This window comes from Thamnophis sirtalis, unplaced genomic scaffold, assembly GCF_051295495.1.
Source record: "Thamnophis sirtalis isolate CommonGarterSnake01/CBP01778 unplaced genomic scaffold, rThaSir2_p1.2 scaffold_1, whole genome shotgun sequence".
Taxonomy (NCBI): domain Eukaryota; kingdom Metazoa; phylum Chordata; class Lepidosauria; order Squamata; family Natricidae; genus Thamnophis; species Thamnophis sirtalis.
Genome location: NW_028261381.1, coordinates 174,768,425 through 174,785,701, shown reverse-complemented (window position 1 = coordinate 174,785,701; position 17,277 = coordinate 174,768,425). Strand labels below are relative to the sequence as shown.

General features: G+C 46.6%; 1 protein-coding gene across 1 annotated transcript in view; it reads right to left on the bottom strand.

Moving 5' to 3' along the window:
- SHD (Src homology 2 domain containing transforming protein D) overlaps positions 1–17,277 on the bottom strand; it is a 42,351-nt gene that overhangs the window by 15,169 nt on the left and 9,905 nt on the right. The window contains exons 4-5 of the mRNA XM_087704182.1: positions 8,842–8,925; positions 2,674–2,866 (exon numbers count right to left, since the gene is read on the bottom strand). Of these exons, the coding sequence (XP_087560308.1) occupies positions 2,674–2,866; positions 8,842–8,925 (277 nt within the window). The remainder of the gene's footprint in view (positions 1–2,673; positions 2,867–8,841; positions 8,926–17,277) is intronic.

Sequence of the window (17,277 nt, the reverse complement as noted above, 5' to 3'; positions counted from 1 at the left end):
ATTGTATTATTGTGTTATTATATTATTGTATTACTGTATTACTGTATTACTGTATTACTGTATTACTGTATTACTGTATTACTGTATTACTGTATTACTGTATTACTGTATTACTGTATTACTGTATTACTGTATTTTGTATTATTGTATTATTGTATTATTGTAACATCATTTTATCATTTTATTCTCTTAGTTTTATTTTTTATATATATTGTTTTTATATTCCTGTAAGTTGCCTTATGTGGTGGCTCAGTGGCTAAGACACTGAGCTTGTCAATCAGAAAAGTCAGCAGTTTGGCGGTTTGAATCCCTAGTGCCGCATAACGGAGTGAGCTCCCGTTACTTGTCCCAGTTTCTGCCAACCTAGCAATTCAAAAGCACATAAAAAATGCAAGTAGAAAAATAGGAACCACCTTTGGTGGAAAGGGAACAGTGTTCCTTGAGCCTTCAGCGTTTAGTCATGCCGGACACAGGACCACAGAGACGTCTTCGGACAGCGCTGGCTCTTCGGCTTTGAAATGGAGATGAGCACTGCCCCCCAGAGTCGGGAACGACTAGCACATATATGCAAGGGGAACCTTTGCCGTTACCTTTTAAGCCACCTTGAGTCGCCATGTGCAAATAGGTGGAAATGGTAAGTTTTCTAAATAAATAAATAAACTGTCATAAATATGGTACACCTGCCAGGCAGTATGAATTTTGATCCTGTGACCTCCGGGAGGCTGCAATGGTCATAAGTGTGAGAAAGAGTTACGAGTCCCTTTTTTCACTGCCGTCGTAACTTTGAACCATCACTAAATGATCCAATTTGGATCAGTCTTGGTCACTAAATAAATGGTTGTAAGTCGAAGATTACCTGTTACACATTTTGATTATGTCAAAGGATGATAGAAATGACAAAAGATTCTATTTTGACCCCGGTTTGAACCACATTCCCTCCGCTGGGCATTTTTCCCACCATGATTTTTTTTTAAATGACTGTTTTATCCCCATTTGTGCAGCGAGTCCTGGATATTTTGGTCAATAGCCACTAATGAGAAAAAATCACTAGGACAAAACATAATTAAAACATCAACCATTTGCGGCAAACAGGACACCAATAATAATTATGTTTGAACAGTCGATATCCATCGTGGAGTAATATTTATCGAAATTTGCCAGAGAGGGAGAAAAAAAGGAGGAAAAAAAATAATGGCTTTTACTCGGGGAAAAAAAACGAATCCAGGAGAGGTTGTGGGAAAAGTCGAAATGTCAGTCAGAATTGCGGCAAAGGAAGTCCCACCCCTTTAGCGACGCGAGTCACCTGGGAAGCAGAACAAAAGCGCATCGAGTTGGCTCTGGTAAATTGGCTCTGGGAAGTTGGCCATAGAAAGTTGGCTTTGGCGGAGTTGGCCCTGGAAAATTAGCCATGGGAGTTGGCTGCGGCAAGTTGGCCATTGAAAATTCCCCGTGGTGAGTTGGCTGTGGGAAATTGGCCATAGTGAGTTGGCCGTGGGGAGGTGGCCATGGAAAATTAGCCGTGGGGAGTTGGCTGTGGTACGTTGGCTGTGTCGAGTTGGCTGTGGTGAGTTGGCTGCAGCAAGCTGACCATATTGAGTTGTCCGTGGGGAGTTGGCCATTGAAAATTGGCCGTGGCAAGTTGGCCATTGAATATTGGTAGTGGCGAGTTGGCTGTGGGAAATTGGCCATAGTGAATTGGTCGTGTTGAGTTGACCATGGAAAATTGGCCATGGCAAGTTGGCTGCGGCAAGTTGGCTGTGTTCAGTTGGCTGTGGTGAATTGGCTCTGGGAAGTGGGCCATAGAGAGTTGACCATGGGGAGTTGGCCATGGAAAATTAGCCGTGGGGAGTTGGCTGCGGCAAGTTGGCCATTGAAAATTGCCCATGGTGAGTTGGCTGTGGCGAGTTGGCCATGGAAAATTGGCCATGGGGACTTGGCCATGGGGACTTGGCCATGGAAAATTGGCCATGGCACGTTGGCTGCGGCTAGTTGCCTGTGTCGAGTTGGCTGTGGTGAGGGTGCAGCAAGCTGACCATATTGAGTTGTCCGTGGGGAGTTGGCCATTGAAAATTGGCAGTGGCGAATTGGCTGTGGGAAATTGGCCATAGTGAGTTGGTTGTGTTGAGTTGGCCATGGAAAATTGGCCATGGGGAGTTGGCTGCGGCAGGTTGGCTGTGTTGAGTTGGCTGTGGTGAGTTGGCTGCAGCAAGCTGACAATATTGAGTTGTCCGTGGGGAGTTGGACCTGGAAAATTGGCCGTGGCAAGTTGGCCATTGAAAATTGGCCGTGGCGAGTTGGCTGTAGGAAATTGGCCATAGTGAGTTGGCTGTGTTGAGTTGGCCATGGAAAATTGGCCATGGTGAGTTGGCTGTGGCAAGTTGGCTATGGGAAATTGGCCATAGTGAGTTGGCTGTGGGGAGTTGACCATGGAAAATTGGCCATGGCAAGTTGGCTGTGTCGAGTTGGCTGTGGTGAATTGGCTCTGGGAAGTTGGCCATAGAGAGTTGACCATGGGGAGTTGGCCATGGAAAATTAGCCGTGGGGATTTGGCTGTGGTGAGTTGGCCATGGTGAATTCACTGTGGGAAGTTGCCTGTGGCAAGTTGGTTGTGGCAAGTTGGCCGTGGCAAATTGTCATAAACCTGCCCAGGATCCCCTCCCAGAGGCCACTTACGCCTGACTCTCCAGGGGCAGCGACAGGTCGATGCGCTCAGCCAGGGGAACGCTGGACTCGGGGCTCTGCGGCCGGCCCAACTTGGCGGAGCCCGTCGGGTGCTTCGGCAGACGCAGCCGGTGCTCTTTTGGGCCTGAGGATGAGGAAGAGGAGGAGGGAGAGATCCGGTCCCACTCGGGGGCTTCGAACTGCGCTGTGGGAGGAGCAGGACAGACCCTTAGACGGATGGAGAGGCATCTCAAAGGAGCAAACAGGCATGTCCCCTGCCAGAGAAGGTTTCCTGATTGGCTAGGAGGGTCCCAAGGGGAGCGAGGTCAAAAAAGTCAAGATGGCGACTATGCAGAGCAAGCTCCGCCCATTTCTTACATGCCCTCTTGCCATCAGCTGCCATTTTGATTTCCCTGGCAGCAGGGACGGGAGGGTGAAATGTTGGCAGTCTGTTTTTATTATGTATATATCTCTCTCTCTCTGTGTGTGTGTGTGTGTGTTGTATTTGTGCTGATAAATAAATAAAGGGAGACTAGTATAGATCTGTTTCAAGCTATTTAGCTCTCATCAGCTAGCCATACCCTTACTGGGAATCGAACCTGTGCTGTATTACATCTTAGGCAGATGTGTTAACCACTAAGCCACAAGGTTCTCCTCCTTTATCAGCTGAGCCAGGGAAATAGGTATGTATTTAGTATCCCAACCCCTGGTATGCCCAAATATGGGAGGAAGTCTACTGCTTCCATTCTCTGTCTATCGGCTCGTCACAAGAGACCATCCAGACAGAAACCCAATGTTTTTACTGTTGCCTTTGTTACATTTGTGTTGTATTTGTGCTGATAAATATTTATATATATATGTGTGTGTGTGTGTGTGTGTGTGTGTGTATTCTGGATTTTCTGAAATAATTTAGACACTGCAGCTGAGGAAAAAAATTGAGTATCCCTTCCAGGATCTGTAGAGAGGGTTCAAAAACATCGAGATGGCGGCCACAACATGTGGAGAGTGTGTGTGTGGGGGGGGGGGGGGGTAGCCATGACCGCCATCTTGACTTTTTTGACCTTGCCCCCTGTGGACGCAGTTTTATAAGCCTTTTCTTTTCTGCCTCTACATAAGCAACGTTTGCAGGTTGCCAAGGCATTAAAAATTGATCCGTTTGGGCTTCTCTGTGTTGTGCGTGAATGTGGTTGTGTGGTTGTGTCATCAAAACGCTAGCCGGGATAAGCCTACGGTCACATCCGAAGGAAATTATCTTGGCTCGGAAATTAAACCTCTGTTTTCAAAATCGTTCTGCACTGCCAGCTTCTACGGCAAGATTGTGGGAGGAAATATGCCTCTCTCCCCCATTCAGGCAGTCCTCAAATTATGACCATGACTGGCGCCGGAACTTTGGTCGTTAAGTGAATCCCGCTCCCCCCCCCATTGATTTTGCTTCTAGGGAAGCCACTTGGAAAGGTTGCAAGTGGCAATCAGGTGATGCCAGGATGCTGAAAACATCTTGAATATATGCTGGCTGCCAATCACAGGAATGTGCCAGGTCATAAGTGTGAGGACTGGTCATAAATCACTTTTTTCAGAACTGTTAATGATAGTTACGTTTGGGATTACTTTTACTTTTATTTATTTAGCACAACCTTAATTTCATTGCAATAATTAAAATAATAATTAAAATAATAATTAAAATTAACTATTATAATAATTTTCAATAATTAAAAATTATAGCGATGGGAAGACAGGTAGACCTCAACCTACAACAGTCCTCGACTTACAACGGTAGTGGCCCTTTGACATTACAACAACACTGAAAAAAGTGATTTATGAGCGTTTTCCCCACACATATTACCATTGCAGCATCGCAATGTGATCAAAATTCAGACCCTTCCCAACTGACTCGTATTTACGACATTTGTAATATCCGTCAGGTTATCTTCTTCTGCAACCTTCTCACCAGCAAAGGCAGTGGGGAAGCCAGAGTCACTTCACAACCCTGTTATAAGAGCCGAGGTGGCGCAGTGGTTAAATGCAGCACTGCAGTTCAGCAGTTTGGCTGTTCAAATCCCACCAGGCTCAAGGTTGACTCAGCTTTCCATCCTTCCGAGGTGGGTAAAATGAGGACCCAGATTGTTGTTGGGGGTGATATGCTGATTCTGTAAACCGCTTTGAGAGGGCTGAAAGCCCTATGAAGTGATATGTAAGTCTAACTATTACTACCTTAACAACTGCAGTGATTCACTGAGCAGCCGTGGCAAGGAAGGTCATACAATACAATACAATAGCAGAGTTGGAAGGGACCTTGGAGGTCTTCTAGTCCAACCCCCTGCCTAGGCAGGAAACCCTATACCGTTCCAGACAAATGGCTATCCAGCATCTTCTTAAAGGCTTTCAGTGTTGGGGCATTCACAACTTCTGGAGGCAACTTCTGTTCCACTGATTCATTGTTCTAACTGTCAGGAAATTTCTCCTCAGTTCTAAGTTGCTTCTCTCCTTGATTAGTTTCCACCCATTGCTTCTTGTTCTGCCTTCAGGTGCCTTGGAGAATAGTTTGACTCCCTCTCCTTTGTGGCAACCCCTGAGATATTGGAACACTGCTATCATCTCTCCCCTGGTCCTTTTTTCCATTAAACTAGACATACCCAGTTCTTCATATGTTTTAGTCTCCAATCCCCTAATCCTCTTTGTTGCTCTTCTCTGCACTCTTTATAGAGTCTCCACATCTTTTCTACATTGTGGTGACCAAAACTGACTGCAAATATTCCAAGTGTGGCCTTACCAAGGCCTTATAAAGTGGTATCAACCCTTCACGTGATCTTGATTCTCTCCCTCTGTTGATGCAGCCTAGAACTGTGTTGGCTTTTTTGGCAGCTGCTGCACACGGCTGGCTCCTATTTAAATGGTTGTCCACTAGGACTCCAAGACCCCTCTCACAGTTACTACTGTTGAGCCAGGTACCAACTATACTGTACCTGTGCATTTTGTTTTTCTTGCCTAAATGTGGAACCTTACTCTTTTCACCAATGAATTTTATTTTATTAGATAGCGCCCAATGTTCAAGTTTGTCAAGATCCTTCTGTATCTTGAGCCTATCTTCTGGAGTGTTGGCTATTCCTGCCAGCTTGGTGTCACCTGCAAATTTGATGAGTTTCCCATTTATTTCCTCATCCAAATAGCAGTAGCAGTTAGACTTATATACCGCTTCATAGGGCTTTCAGCCCGCTCTAAGCGGTTTACAGAGTCAGCATATCGCCCCCACAGTCTGGGTCCTCATTTCACCCACCTCGGAAGGATGGAAGGCTGAGTCAACCTTGAGCCGGTGAGATTAGAACCGCTGAACTGCAGATAACAGTCAGCTGAAGTGGCCTGCAGTACTGCACCCTAACCACTGCGCCACCTCGGCTCCATTGATGAAGATGTTGAAGAGTACTGGGCCTAAAACAGAGCCTTGGGGTACTCCACTCATACTTCCCTCCATGAAGATGCAATTCCATTGAGGACTACACAATGAGGCAAAACTCACTTAACAATTGTCAAAGGAATTTTGGTCTCCATTGTAGTCGTAAGTTGAGGACTGCCACCTAGGCAGTAGTGTCTGCAGAAAGAGAGCAGGGGAAAACCAACAGGAGGACACAGGTGTCCCAACACAACTCCCCTCTTTTTTTGAACATGCATCAGGACACTGCACACCCACACGTCAAAGCCAGAGACGGCATCACAACATCGCAAAGCCTTGTTTTCCGTTTTGGACCAAATGTTGGGGTTTTATACCGCAGACGCCTCTGGAAATGGGCTGTGAAAAATGCACAAGGACAGACAGTGTGTGAAACATGCTTTAAAAACAAGCAAGCCCATGCAACACACACACACACACACCACAATTGACACATGTGCAACAAAAAGGAACAACAGTGAAAGGCAGAAAGGTGAGAAAAGGCGGGGAGGGAGGAGTAGAAACGATTAAATCTCTACAAAAAAATAATAATAATTCCGTGTCAATTTTTTTCAAAAGGGGGAGAGGTGGCAGCTCTGGAGGCCTTGGATTTTATTCCTGCAAAACTCATCACTGAATTTTTAAGCCCCAAGTTAAAACGACAACAGTTAGGTTTCTGTTGTGGCCCAGCAGGAGCCGTTGGAGCTGCCACCAGACTCCGACAGCGAGGGACCCTCTGAGTCGGCTCTGGAGGATGTGGAGGACTCTGGACAGGGTTCCGACTCCGAGCAGGGCGCAGAGAGGCTGGTTGGCCATCAGGAGGCGCCTGAGCCTTGGACCAGTGGGGAGGAGGCAAGGGAGAGTGATCCAGAAGCCAGCAGTGAATTGTTCCTGGATGCCCGGCCCCGAAGAGCTAATAGGCGTCAGGAACAGTTGCGCAAGTACAGGAGGTAATTGCACTCAGCTGGTGGTCATTAGGCTCCTCTCCAGACTATAAAAGGACTGCTTGTGCACACGGCCCTCTTGCAGGAGTCAACGCAGGAACGAATGTTGGAGAACAGTCTTGTGAGCCTGGCAGGCTGGATTGCTGCCAAGCCTTATCTGTGCCTGTCTGTCTGTTAATAAATTCCGTAAAATATCTTTGACTCGGAGTGTTTTGGTGTGGGACGAGGGGGTCAGAACAGGTTTCTATGTTTTAAAACGTAAGGCATTTGGATTTTGTATACTTCTAAAATGCAGGTAGTCCTCGACTTACAACAGTTCATTTAGTGACCGTTCAAACTTACAGGGGCACTGAAAACTGTGACTTATGACCCTTTTTCACACAACTGTTGCGGCAGCCCTGTGGTCGCATGATCAAAATTTGGGCGCTTGGCAAGCGGTTCATATTTTTGACGGTCGCAGTGTCCCAGGGTCAGGTGATCCCCTTTTGCGACCTTCTGACACGCAGAGTCAATGGGGAAGTCAGATTCACTTAACAACTGTGTTCATAACTTAACAACTGTAATGACTCACTGAACAACGGTGGCAAGAAAAAATGGGGAAATGGGGCAAAATTCATTCAACAAATGTCTCACTTAGTAACAGAAATTTGGGGCTCAATTGAGGTCATATATCGAGGACTACCTGAATAGGAAAATTAGATTTAAAAGCTGTGTTGGCAGCAGCCAAATAAATAGAGTTCTCGATGACTGCTTCATTTAGAAAGAAAACACCTTTCTTTGGAAAGCAAATTGTGATTCGTGAAATTGGTTTCGGACTATATTTTTTCTCAACTTCTGCAATTCTAAGATGTGTAGACTTCAACTCCCAGAATTCCCCAGTCAGAATTTGTGGGAGTTGAAGTCCACACATCTTAAATTTGCAGAGGTTGAGGAAGAAAATGGTCCAGAGAGAACCCCATCTGTTCTTCTATCAATCTGGCACACTTTTGAGGTTCAGAGGGGGCCATACCTGTTGAATTCCTGCCTGCCTAACTACAACTTCTGTCTACTAAATAAGGTAGACAGCTCTCCCTCTGTCTACCTCCCAAACTTGGGAATCGCAGTGCTCAAAAAAGTTTAAAAGAGCTGTAGCAAAGTATTCTGACCGAGGCTTCCCAAGAGCATGAAGCCAACTCCTTTGTCCCGACAAAAACTCCTTTTATTCATTGACTGTGAATTCTGCTCCTTCACATCCAGCAAAGTCTTTCGAGGGAGGATTTACGGTCACAGACCTTATCTGGCTTGGAGAGCTGCCAGGCCGATCTCTGCAAAACTTGGCAAGGAGTCTCGGGGAGTCACGAACTAATTAAGCAAACTAATTGTATCCTGCAAACTCCATTTCCCCTTTTCTCTCCTCTTTTATTTCTTCTGGGAGGGGCCATTCACCGTCCACCTGTGGCCTTACTCCCAAGTCGACCTCTGTTCCTTAGCTGTTCCCTTCCTCTGGCAACTCTGAGCATGCGCACACTGGGAACAGGCTCCAGCTGTTCTTCTGCCTCACTGATGTCTGACTCTGAAGGCAGCTGATAACTGTCAGAGGGCCCTGGCCCCCTCTCTGCCTCCAACGCAGAGCCCTCATCCGAGCCTTCCCCAGACTCCAGGACTGGCCCAGGTTCCTCCCCAACCTCCTCACTGTCCGAATCTGCTGCCAGCTCTGCTGGTGGGCCACAACAGAAAATAGAAAAACGGAGCGAAGGAAAGGAGAGGTTTTCATGGAGGAAGGGCAGGCTGAAAACAAACAGGAAGAAGGGAAGGTTGAAATCAAGACATCACCTTCTGGATCTAGGGGGTCTTCCGTCCCCGCAAGTTGTCCTACCGGCGGTGGCCAGGGCAATACTTTATTCTCCTTTATGTCTACTGCAAGGGGAAAGGGGATGCCATGGAGATGGGTTGGGAGAGTTTGTAGAGAAAGGGACAGAAGAGCACGGAAAGGAAGGAGAGAGAAGATGACGGGAGGGATGGGAAGAGGAGGAAGAAGAAGAAGACAAAACCGGCATGATAAAAAGGAAATGATCGAACCAGACAGACAGATAGACAGACACGGGAAGACCGGAGGAAGTCCCCTACTTCAATCTGACTAGGTCTCTCGAGCGACGGCGGGCAAATCGTTGCAACTCCTATCTTCCCCATCAAATGCATTGCCGATAGAAATGTGGGGGGTCAACATTTTGAGACACTTACCTTGTCCATCCTATCCTGGATTGATATACAGTCCAATGAAACCTCATTTAACACACTAAAGAGGTCCCTGTTATTCCCAAGTGTCCACTGAACACAAAAGTACATCACGCTCGCGTTGCGACAAAGATTCGTGTCTTTGGGGTTGATATGAATAACAATAACTGGGTGGGAAGGGATCTTGGAGACTTCTAGTCTAACCCTCTGCTCAGGCAGGAAACCCTATCACAGTGATGGCCAAGCTTTTTGGCGGGAGCGTGTGTGTGTGCGCTCTCGTCGGGACTACAATCCCGAAGGACTTCCTGTTTCCGGCACGTGCATGCAAGCCAGCCAGCTAGTCTCCCAGTTAATGAAGCGCATTTGTGTGTGACGATCAGGGGTGGGTTCCTGCCAGTTCTAAACACTTCTATAGAAGAGGTTCCACAAACCTACAGTGCCATTTAGAACCGGTTCCAGCTCCCTCTCTCCACCCGCCTGTCCGCACATCATCAAGATGAAGAGCGAGAGGAAGAATTCTGGGAGTTGAAGTCCACAAGTCTTAAAGCTGTCAAGTTTGAACACCCCTGGGGGTTTTTCTCTGAAGGGTTAGGAGTGCAAGGGTGTTGTGACTTGACAGCTTTAAGACTTGCATGCTTCAATGCCAGAGTTCCTGAGCCAACATGACTGGAGGAGGAATTCTGGGAGTTGAAGTCCACAAGTCTTAAACCTGTCAAGTTTGAACACCCCTGAGTTTATTTTTTCTAAAGGGTTAGGGATGCAAGGGCCTTGTAACTTGACAGCTTTAAGACTTGCGTGCTTCAAATGCCAGAGTTTCTGAGCCAACATTTTGGTTGCTAAGCAAGAGCGTTGTTAAGTGAGTTTCACCACATTTTACAAATTGGCCACGCTCACCCAGTCACATGACTGCCAAGCCACTCCTACCTGGTCATATGGCCAGCAAGCCACTCCCACCCGGTCACATGGCCGGTAAGCCACTCCCACAAAACAGGCCACACCTACAGAAGAAGTTCTAAAAAAAATTGAAACCCACCACTGGTGACGATCAGCTGGCTGGCTTGCTCTCCCCGGAAAACGGACAAGCAGCTCTTCCACTTTCCAGCACGAAGGCCAGCTGATCGTCATGCGCACATGCGTGCCAGAAACCCAGTAGAGGAACGGGCAATGTCACACATGCCAGGCAACAAGGCTCTGCGTGCCACTTCGGCAGGCATGCCATAGATTCGCCATCACGGCTCTATACCAAATGATTTTCCAATCTCTTCTTAAAAACCTCAAGTGCTGGAGAGCCCATAACTTCTGGTGGCAAGCTGTTCCACTGGTTAATTATTCTAACTATCAGGAAATTTCTTATTAGTTTGAGGTTGCTTCTCTCCTTGATTAGTTTCCACCCATTGCTTCTTGTTCTATCCTCAGGTGCCTTGGAGAATAGCTTGACTCCTTCTTCTTTGTGGCAACCCCTGAGATATTGGAAGACTGCTATCATGTCTCCCCTAGTCCTTCTTTCTATTAAACTAGACATACCCAGTTCCTGCAACCGTTCTTCATATGTTTTAGCCTCCAGTCCCCTAATCCTCTTTGTTGCTCTTCTCCGCACTCTTTCCAGAGTCTCAACTTCATATTTTATATTGTGGCGATCAAAATTATGTGTCGTCTGCTTAGGAAAAGCACTTCCCAAACCGCGATGGTTTCTCCAAAATTGGGTATGAGTGGTTTTTCTTTGGCTAAACAACTCACAAGCCCCCTACACAACCACAACAGCAGCATTTAAGTGGACTTAAAATGTTTTACCTGTACAGGTAGTCCTCAAATTAAAACCACAACCGAGCTCCGGATTTCCATTTGCTAAACAAGACAGTTAAGAGAGTTTGGCTCCGTTTTACAATCTTTCTTGCCACTGTTGTTAAGTGAATCACTGCAGTTGTTAAGTGAGTAGCATGGCTGTTAAGCGAAACCCGGCTCCCCCATTGCTGCTCAGAAAAAGAGGTCACGTGACCCCGGGATGCTGCCACCGTCATAAATACATGCCAGTTGCCCATGGTCTGAATTTGTATACCATAAACCACTGCAACGGTCGTTAAGTGTGAAAAATGATCATAAGCCACTCTTTTCAGTGCCGTTGTAAGTTCAAACAGTCATTAAATGAACAGTTGTATATAAAGAACTCCCTGCCTGCACCTCAGTTTTGGGTAATGAATAAAAAAAGTTTTAGAAACATTGGCTTAAAGACATTGCGATGCGATCTTTGTGCATATTATAAAGTTTGTGTCAATTTAATCAGCTCCCCCAAACTACTTTAAATGGTGGACGGTTTGCTCAGAGGCTAAAAAAGATTTAGGAGTAGATTTGAAATCACAGCCTATTTTTGGGGTGGGGGGAAGCAGCTTGTTTGAGCTAATTTGAGAAAAAAGCTGGCAACGTACCAATTACTGTGACAGAAAGACACTAGGAAAAAGCTCAGAAAATCTTCCCCTTATTAAATGTAAAAGCAAATTGCGTCCTAACACGAATCTCATCCTTTTGCTGAGGTTTCTCCCCCTCCGGCTCTCCTTGAGTCTTGTCAAAAAGGACGCATTGAGAATTCACTTGGGGTTGAACCAACAGGATGCAAAGACCTTGGATTATTTCAGAAGAATCGCTGGAGCGAGAGTATCCAACCTTGGCAACTTTAAGACTTGTGGACTTCAACTCGTAGAATTTCCCCAGCCAGCATGTCATAAATTCCATTTCTGTGCTCCGTTGTACCTTCGAACTCTAAGGGATAGTCATAAGTCAAGGACTGCCTTTATAGGTAAAATTATTCCTTTAGAAACTGTCCCCAGAAATGCACTGACATTGCAGAGGCTCTAGAAATATTTCAGAGAAGCGCAACAAAGATGATTAGGGGACAGGAGACTGAAATATAGGAAGAATGGAATTGGGTATGCGAGAATTGGATACGTCTAGTCGAAGGGACGTGATGGCTCAGTGGCCAAGACGCTGAGCTTGTCAATCAGAAAGGTCGGCAGTTCGGCAGTTCGAATCCCTAGTGCCACGTAATGGGGTGAGCTCCCATTACTTGGCAGCTTCTGCCAACCTAGCAGTTAGAAAGCATGCAAAAAATGCAAGTGGAAAAATAGGGACCACCTTTGGTGGGAAGGGAGCAACATGCCGTGCGCCTTCGGTGTTTAGTCATGCCGGCCACATGACCACGGAGACGTCTTCGGACAGCGCTGGCTCTTCGGCTTTGAAACGGAGATGAGCAGCGCCCCCTAGAGTCGGGAACGACTAGCCACATATGTGCGAGGGGAATCTTTCCCTTTTCCTTTTAGTCTAAGGAAGAGAAGGACATGATAGCAGCCTTCCAATATCTCAGGGGTTGCCACAAAGAAGAGGGAGTCAAGCTATTCTCCAAGGCACCTGAGAGTAGAACAAGAAGCAATGGAGACAGAGATAGAGATAGAGATAGAGATAGAGATAGAGATAGAGATAGAGATAGAGATAGAGATAGAGATAGAGATAGAGATAGAGATAGATAGATAGATAGATAGATAGATATAGATAGATAGACAGACAGACACACAGTAAGAGATGATGATAGATGATAGATAGATAGATAGATAGATAGATAGATAGATAGATAGATAGATAGATAGATAGATGATAGATAGATGATAGATAGATAGATAGATAGAGATAGATAGATAGATAGATAGAGATAGATAGATAGAGATAGATAGATAGATAGATAGATAGAGAGAGAGAGAGAGAGAGAGAGAGAGAGAGATAGAGAGAGAGAGGAGAGAGAGAGAGAGAGAGAGATAGCAATAATAGCAATAGCAGTAGACTTATATACCGCTTCATAGGCCTTTCAGGCCTCTCTAAGCGGTTTACAGAGAGTCAGCATATTGCCCCCAACAATCTGGGTCCTCATTTTACCCACCTCGGAAGGATGGAAGGCTGAGGCAACCCTGAGCCGGTGAGATTTGAACCGCTGACCTGCTGATCTAGCAGTAGCCTGCAGTGCTGCATTTAACCACTGCGCCACCTTGGCTCTTAGATAGATAGATGATAGACGATAGACAGACAGTTTTGGTCGCCACGATGTAGAAAAGATGTGGAGACTCTGGAAAGAGTGCAGAGAAGAACAACAAAGACGATTAGGGGACTGAAGGATAAAATATATGAAGAACGATTGCAGGAACTGGGTATGTCTAGTTTAATGAAGAGAAGGACCAGGGGAGACATGATAGCAGTCTTCCGATATCTCAGGGGTTGCCTCAAAGAAGAGGGAGTCAAACTATTCTCCAAGGTACCTGAGGGTAGAACAAGAAGCAATGGGTGGAAACTAATCAAGGAGAGAAGCAACCTGAAACTAAGGAGGAATTTCCTAACAGTGGGAACAATTAGCCAGTGGAACAACTTGCCTCCAGAAGTTGTAAATGCTCCAACCCTGGAAGTTTTCAAGAAGAGTTTGGACAGCCATTCCATCTGGAACAGAAGGTTTGAGCAGGGAATTGGACTAAAAGACTTCCAAGTTCCCATCCGACTCTGTTATTCTGTCATTCTATTAAAGCACTATGGAGTGGTATATAAGTCTGGGCTATTGCTATTGCAGAGAAGAGCAACAAAGAGGATTAGGGGACTGGAGGCTAAAACCTCTAAAGAACAGTTGCAGGAATTGGGTATGCCTATTCTAGTGAAAAGAAGGGGTGATAGGAAATCAGTCTTCCAATATTTGAAGGGTGGCCCCAAAAAAGAGGGGAGGGGGTCAACTTATTCTCCAAAGAACCAAAAGGTGGGACAAGAAGCCACGGATGGAAACTAATCAAGGAGAGAAGCAACTTGGAATTAAGGAGAAACTTTCTAACAATGAGAACAATTAACCAATGGAATGGCTTGCCTCCAGAAGTTGTGGGGTGTTTCCATCACTGGAGGGTTGTTGTTTTTTTTAGAAGAGATCGGATAACCATTTGTCTGAAATGGTGTAAGGCCGTGATGGCGAACGCCGAAAAGGCTCGCCATCACGGGTATAAGGTTTCCTGCCTGAGCAGGGGGTTGGACTAGAAGACCTCCGAGGTCCCTTCCCCCTCTCTTATTCTGTCATACCCAGGAATGAAAAGAAAGCGAGGGAGCACACCAGTGGTGGGTTGCTCTTACCGCCGCCACCGATACGCTGATCGCGGTCTCTCCATGCACGGGAAGGAGGGAGGGAAGGAGGGAGGGAAGCAAGGAGGGAAGGAAGGAGGGAGGGAAGGAGAGGAGAGAAGAAAGGAGGGAAGGAAGGAGAGAAGGAGAGAAGAAAGGAGGGAAGGAAGGAGGCAATGTAGGAGAAATTGTGCATTCATGCGCAATCCACCTGCCCCTGAAACACCCAGCTCCTTGTCGGAGGGTGTGCAGGCTCTGGATTCTGTACACGCGTGCGCAGTGTGCCTTTTGGTATAAATACAGCTATAGAACGTGGGTGGGCGGGTGGACCGAACACGCCGCAGTACCGCTACGCTCTCAGCTGCTCCAGGCCACTCCCGGTATCGCTGTCCTGGTCAGGACCGGCAACGACCCACCACTGGAGCACGCATGAGATTGTTTAAGAGACCGCCTCCTGCCAATTACCTCCCTGCGGCCAATTAGATCGCATAGATTAGGCCTCCTCCGAGTTCCATCCGCCAGTCAGTGCCGACTGGCAACCACACGGAGGAGAGCCTTCTCGGTAGTAGCTCCGACCCTTTGGAACGATCTCCCCGTGGAGATTCGCACTCTCACCACCGTCCAGACCTTCCGCACAGCCCTCAAGGCCTGGCTATCCCGTCAGGCCTGGGGATAAAGATTATGATCTGTCCCCACCCGAATGATGAATGAATGTTGTGTACTATTTTACTCTTATGTATTGTTTTGCGTTTATTGTCTTGTACCCTCCCTTCCCTATTTTTATGTAAGCCGCCCTGAGTCCCCTCAGGGAAAAGGGCGGCCTATAAATATTAATAAAATCACTAAAAAATCACTAAGGCAGCCGGGCATCGGTGAAACACAGAACGTAAGGCAGCCAATCAGCGGTCATAAATTGAGTTCCACCTATAGATTTCCGAGAGCAGTAACGCACGCAGAGATCCAACGGGCAGGTTCTGGCACTTCACCTGCTGTTTTTATCTGAATGCGCCAGGCAGATCCGGTGGGAAGCATATCACGGCTGATAAGAGAAAGAGCAGCTAAATTTACCTGCCGTATCTCTTATCAGCTAAGCCAGAGAGAGAGAGGCAATGGATGCATCAGATGTGACTTTTCTGCATCCCTAGAGATAGGCCGTGCTGGGGTGGGGGGTGGGGGGGCTGGTAGGGACGGGGGCGCACCTCTTTCCTTCCTCAATATCATATATTCAAAGATGAATTGCCTTTCTTGAATTCTGAGTGGTCCCATTCTTTTTTTTGCGGCTTAAAAACAGGGGGAGGGGGCTTTTATCCCATTTATTTTTAACAGCGTGAAAGATGGAGAATCGCCTTTTCTTCAACGCCCCATTAACTTTTTTTAAAAAAAAACCCACACGAAATCATAGAAAAAGTATTTTTATTTTTTTTAGCTAGGAGTCATCCGCGGGAAGCAAATGCTCGCTCGATGGGTGACTCGTGCGGGGAAAATGCAGCCAGCAGGTTGTCCTCGAGTTACGGCCGTAATTGAGTCTGGGATTTCGGCTGTTTGTTAAGCGGGTCACCATTATGAACGTTGAGGGTGAAGGTTCGTTCTATGAGCTTGTGGGTTGGTTTCTGAATAGCAATAGCGACAGAGTAATAGAGCAGTGTTTCTCAACCTTGGCAACTTGAAGATGTCCGGACTTCAACTCCCAGAATTCCCCAGCCAGCATTCGCTGGCTGGGGAATTCTAGGAGTTGAAGTCCGGACATCTTCAAGTTGCCAAGGTTGAGAAACACTGCAATAGAGTCTCCTGCTTCTGCAGGGGGTTGGACTAGATGACCTACAAGGTCCCTTCCAACTCTCTTCATTACAGATTATCTGATTAGGGGACTGGAGGCTAAAACATACAATGAATGGTTGCAAGAATTGGGTATGTCTAGTTTAGAGAAAAGAAGGACCAGGGGAGACATGATAGTAGTCTTCCAATATTTGAGGGGCTGACACAGAGAGGAGGGGGTTCAAGCTATTTCCCAAAGCTCCCAAAGGCCAGACAAGGAATAATGGATGGAAACTGATCAAGGAGAGATTCAACCTGGAAATAAGGAGACATTTTCTGACAGTGAGAACAATCAACCCATGGAACAGAAGTTGCCTTCAGAAGTTGTGGGAGCTTCACCTCTGGAGGCTTTCAAGAAGAGACTGGACTGCCATCTGATGGAAGTAGTGTAGAGTCTCCTACTTGGGCAGGGAGGGTTGGTCTAGATGACCTACAAAGTCCCTTCCTCTGACCACACCTATAATACTGCATCCAAGTTTGGTCACCACACTATAAAAAAGATGTTGAGACTCTGGAAAGAGTGCAGAGAGGAGCAAACAAGATCATCAAACAAGATTATTAGGGGACTGGAGGCTAAAACATACGATGAACGGTTGCAGGAACTGGGCATGGCTAGTCTAGTGAAGAGAAGGACCAGGGGAGACACGATAGCAGTCCTCCCAATATTTGAGGGGCAGCCACAGAGAGGAGGGGGTCAAGCTATTTCCCAAAGCACCTGAAGGCCAGACAAGGAATAATGGATGGAAACTAATCAAGGAGAGATTCAACCTGGAAATAAGGAGAAATTTCCTGATAGTGAGAACAATCAACCCATAGAACAGAAGTTGCCTTCAGAGGTTGTGGGAGTTTCATCCCTGGAGGCTTTCAAGACGAGATTGGACTGGAACCTGTCAGAAAAGGTGTAGGGTCTCCTGCTTGGGCGGGGGGTTGGACTAGATGGCCTACAAGGTCCCTTTCAATTCTGTTAATCTGTTAAAACCAGGGAAGCCCAGTGGCCTTTGAGGGGGGAAAAAAAGCACCTTTGGAATAACCACAATCTTATGACACAGAATCTCCTTCTTCCTCCAGAGCAGCTGGGGGGAGGGGATGTCA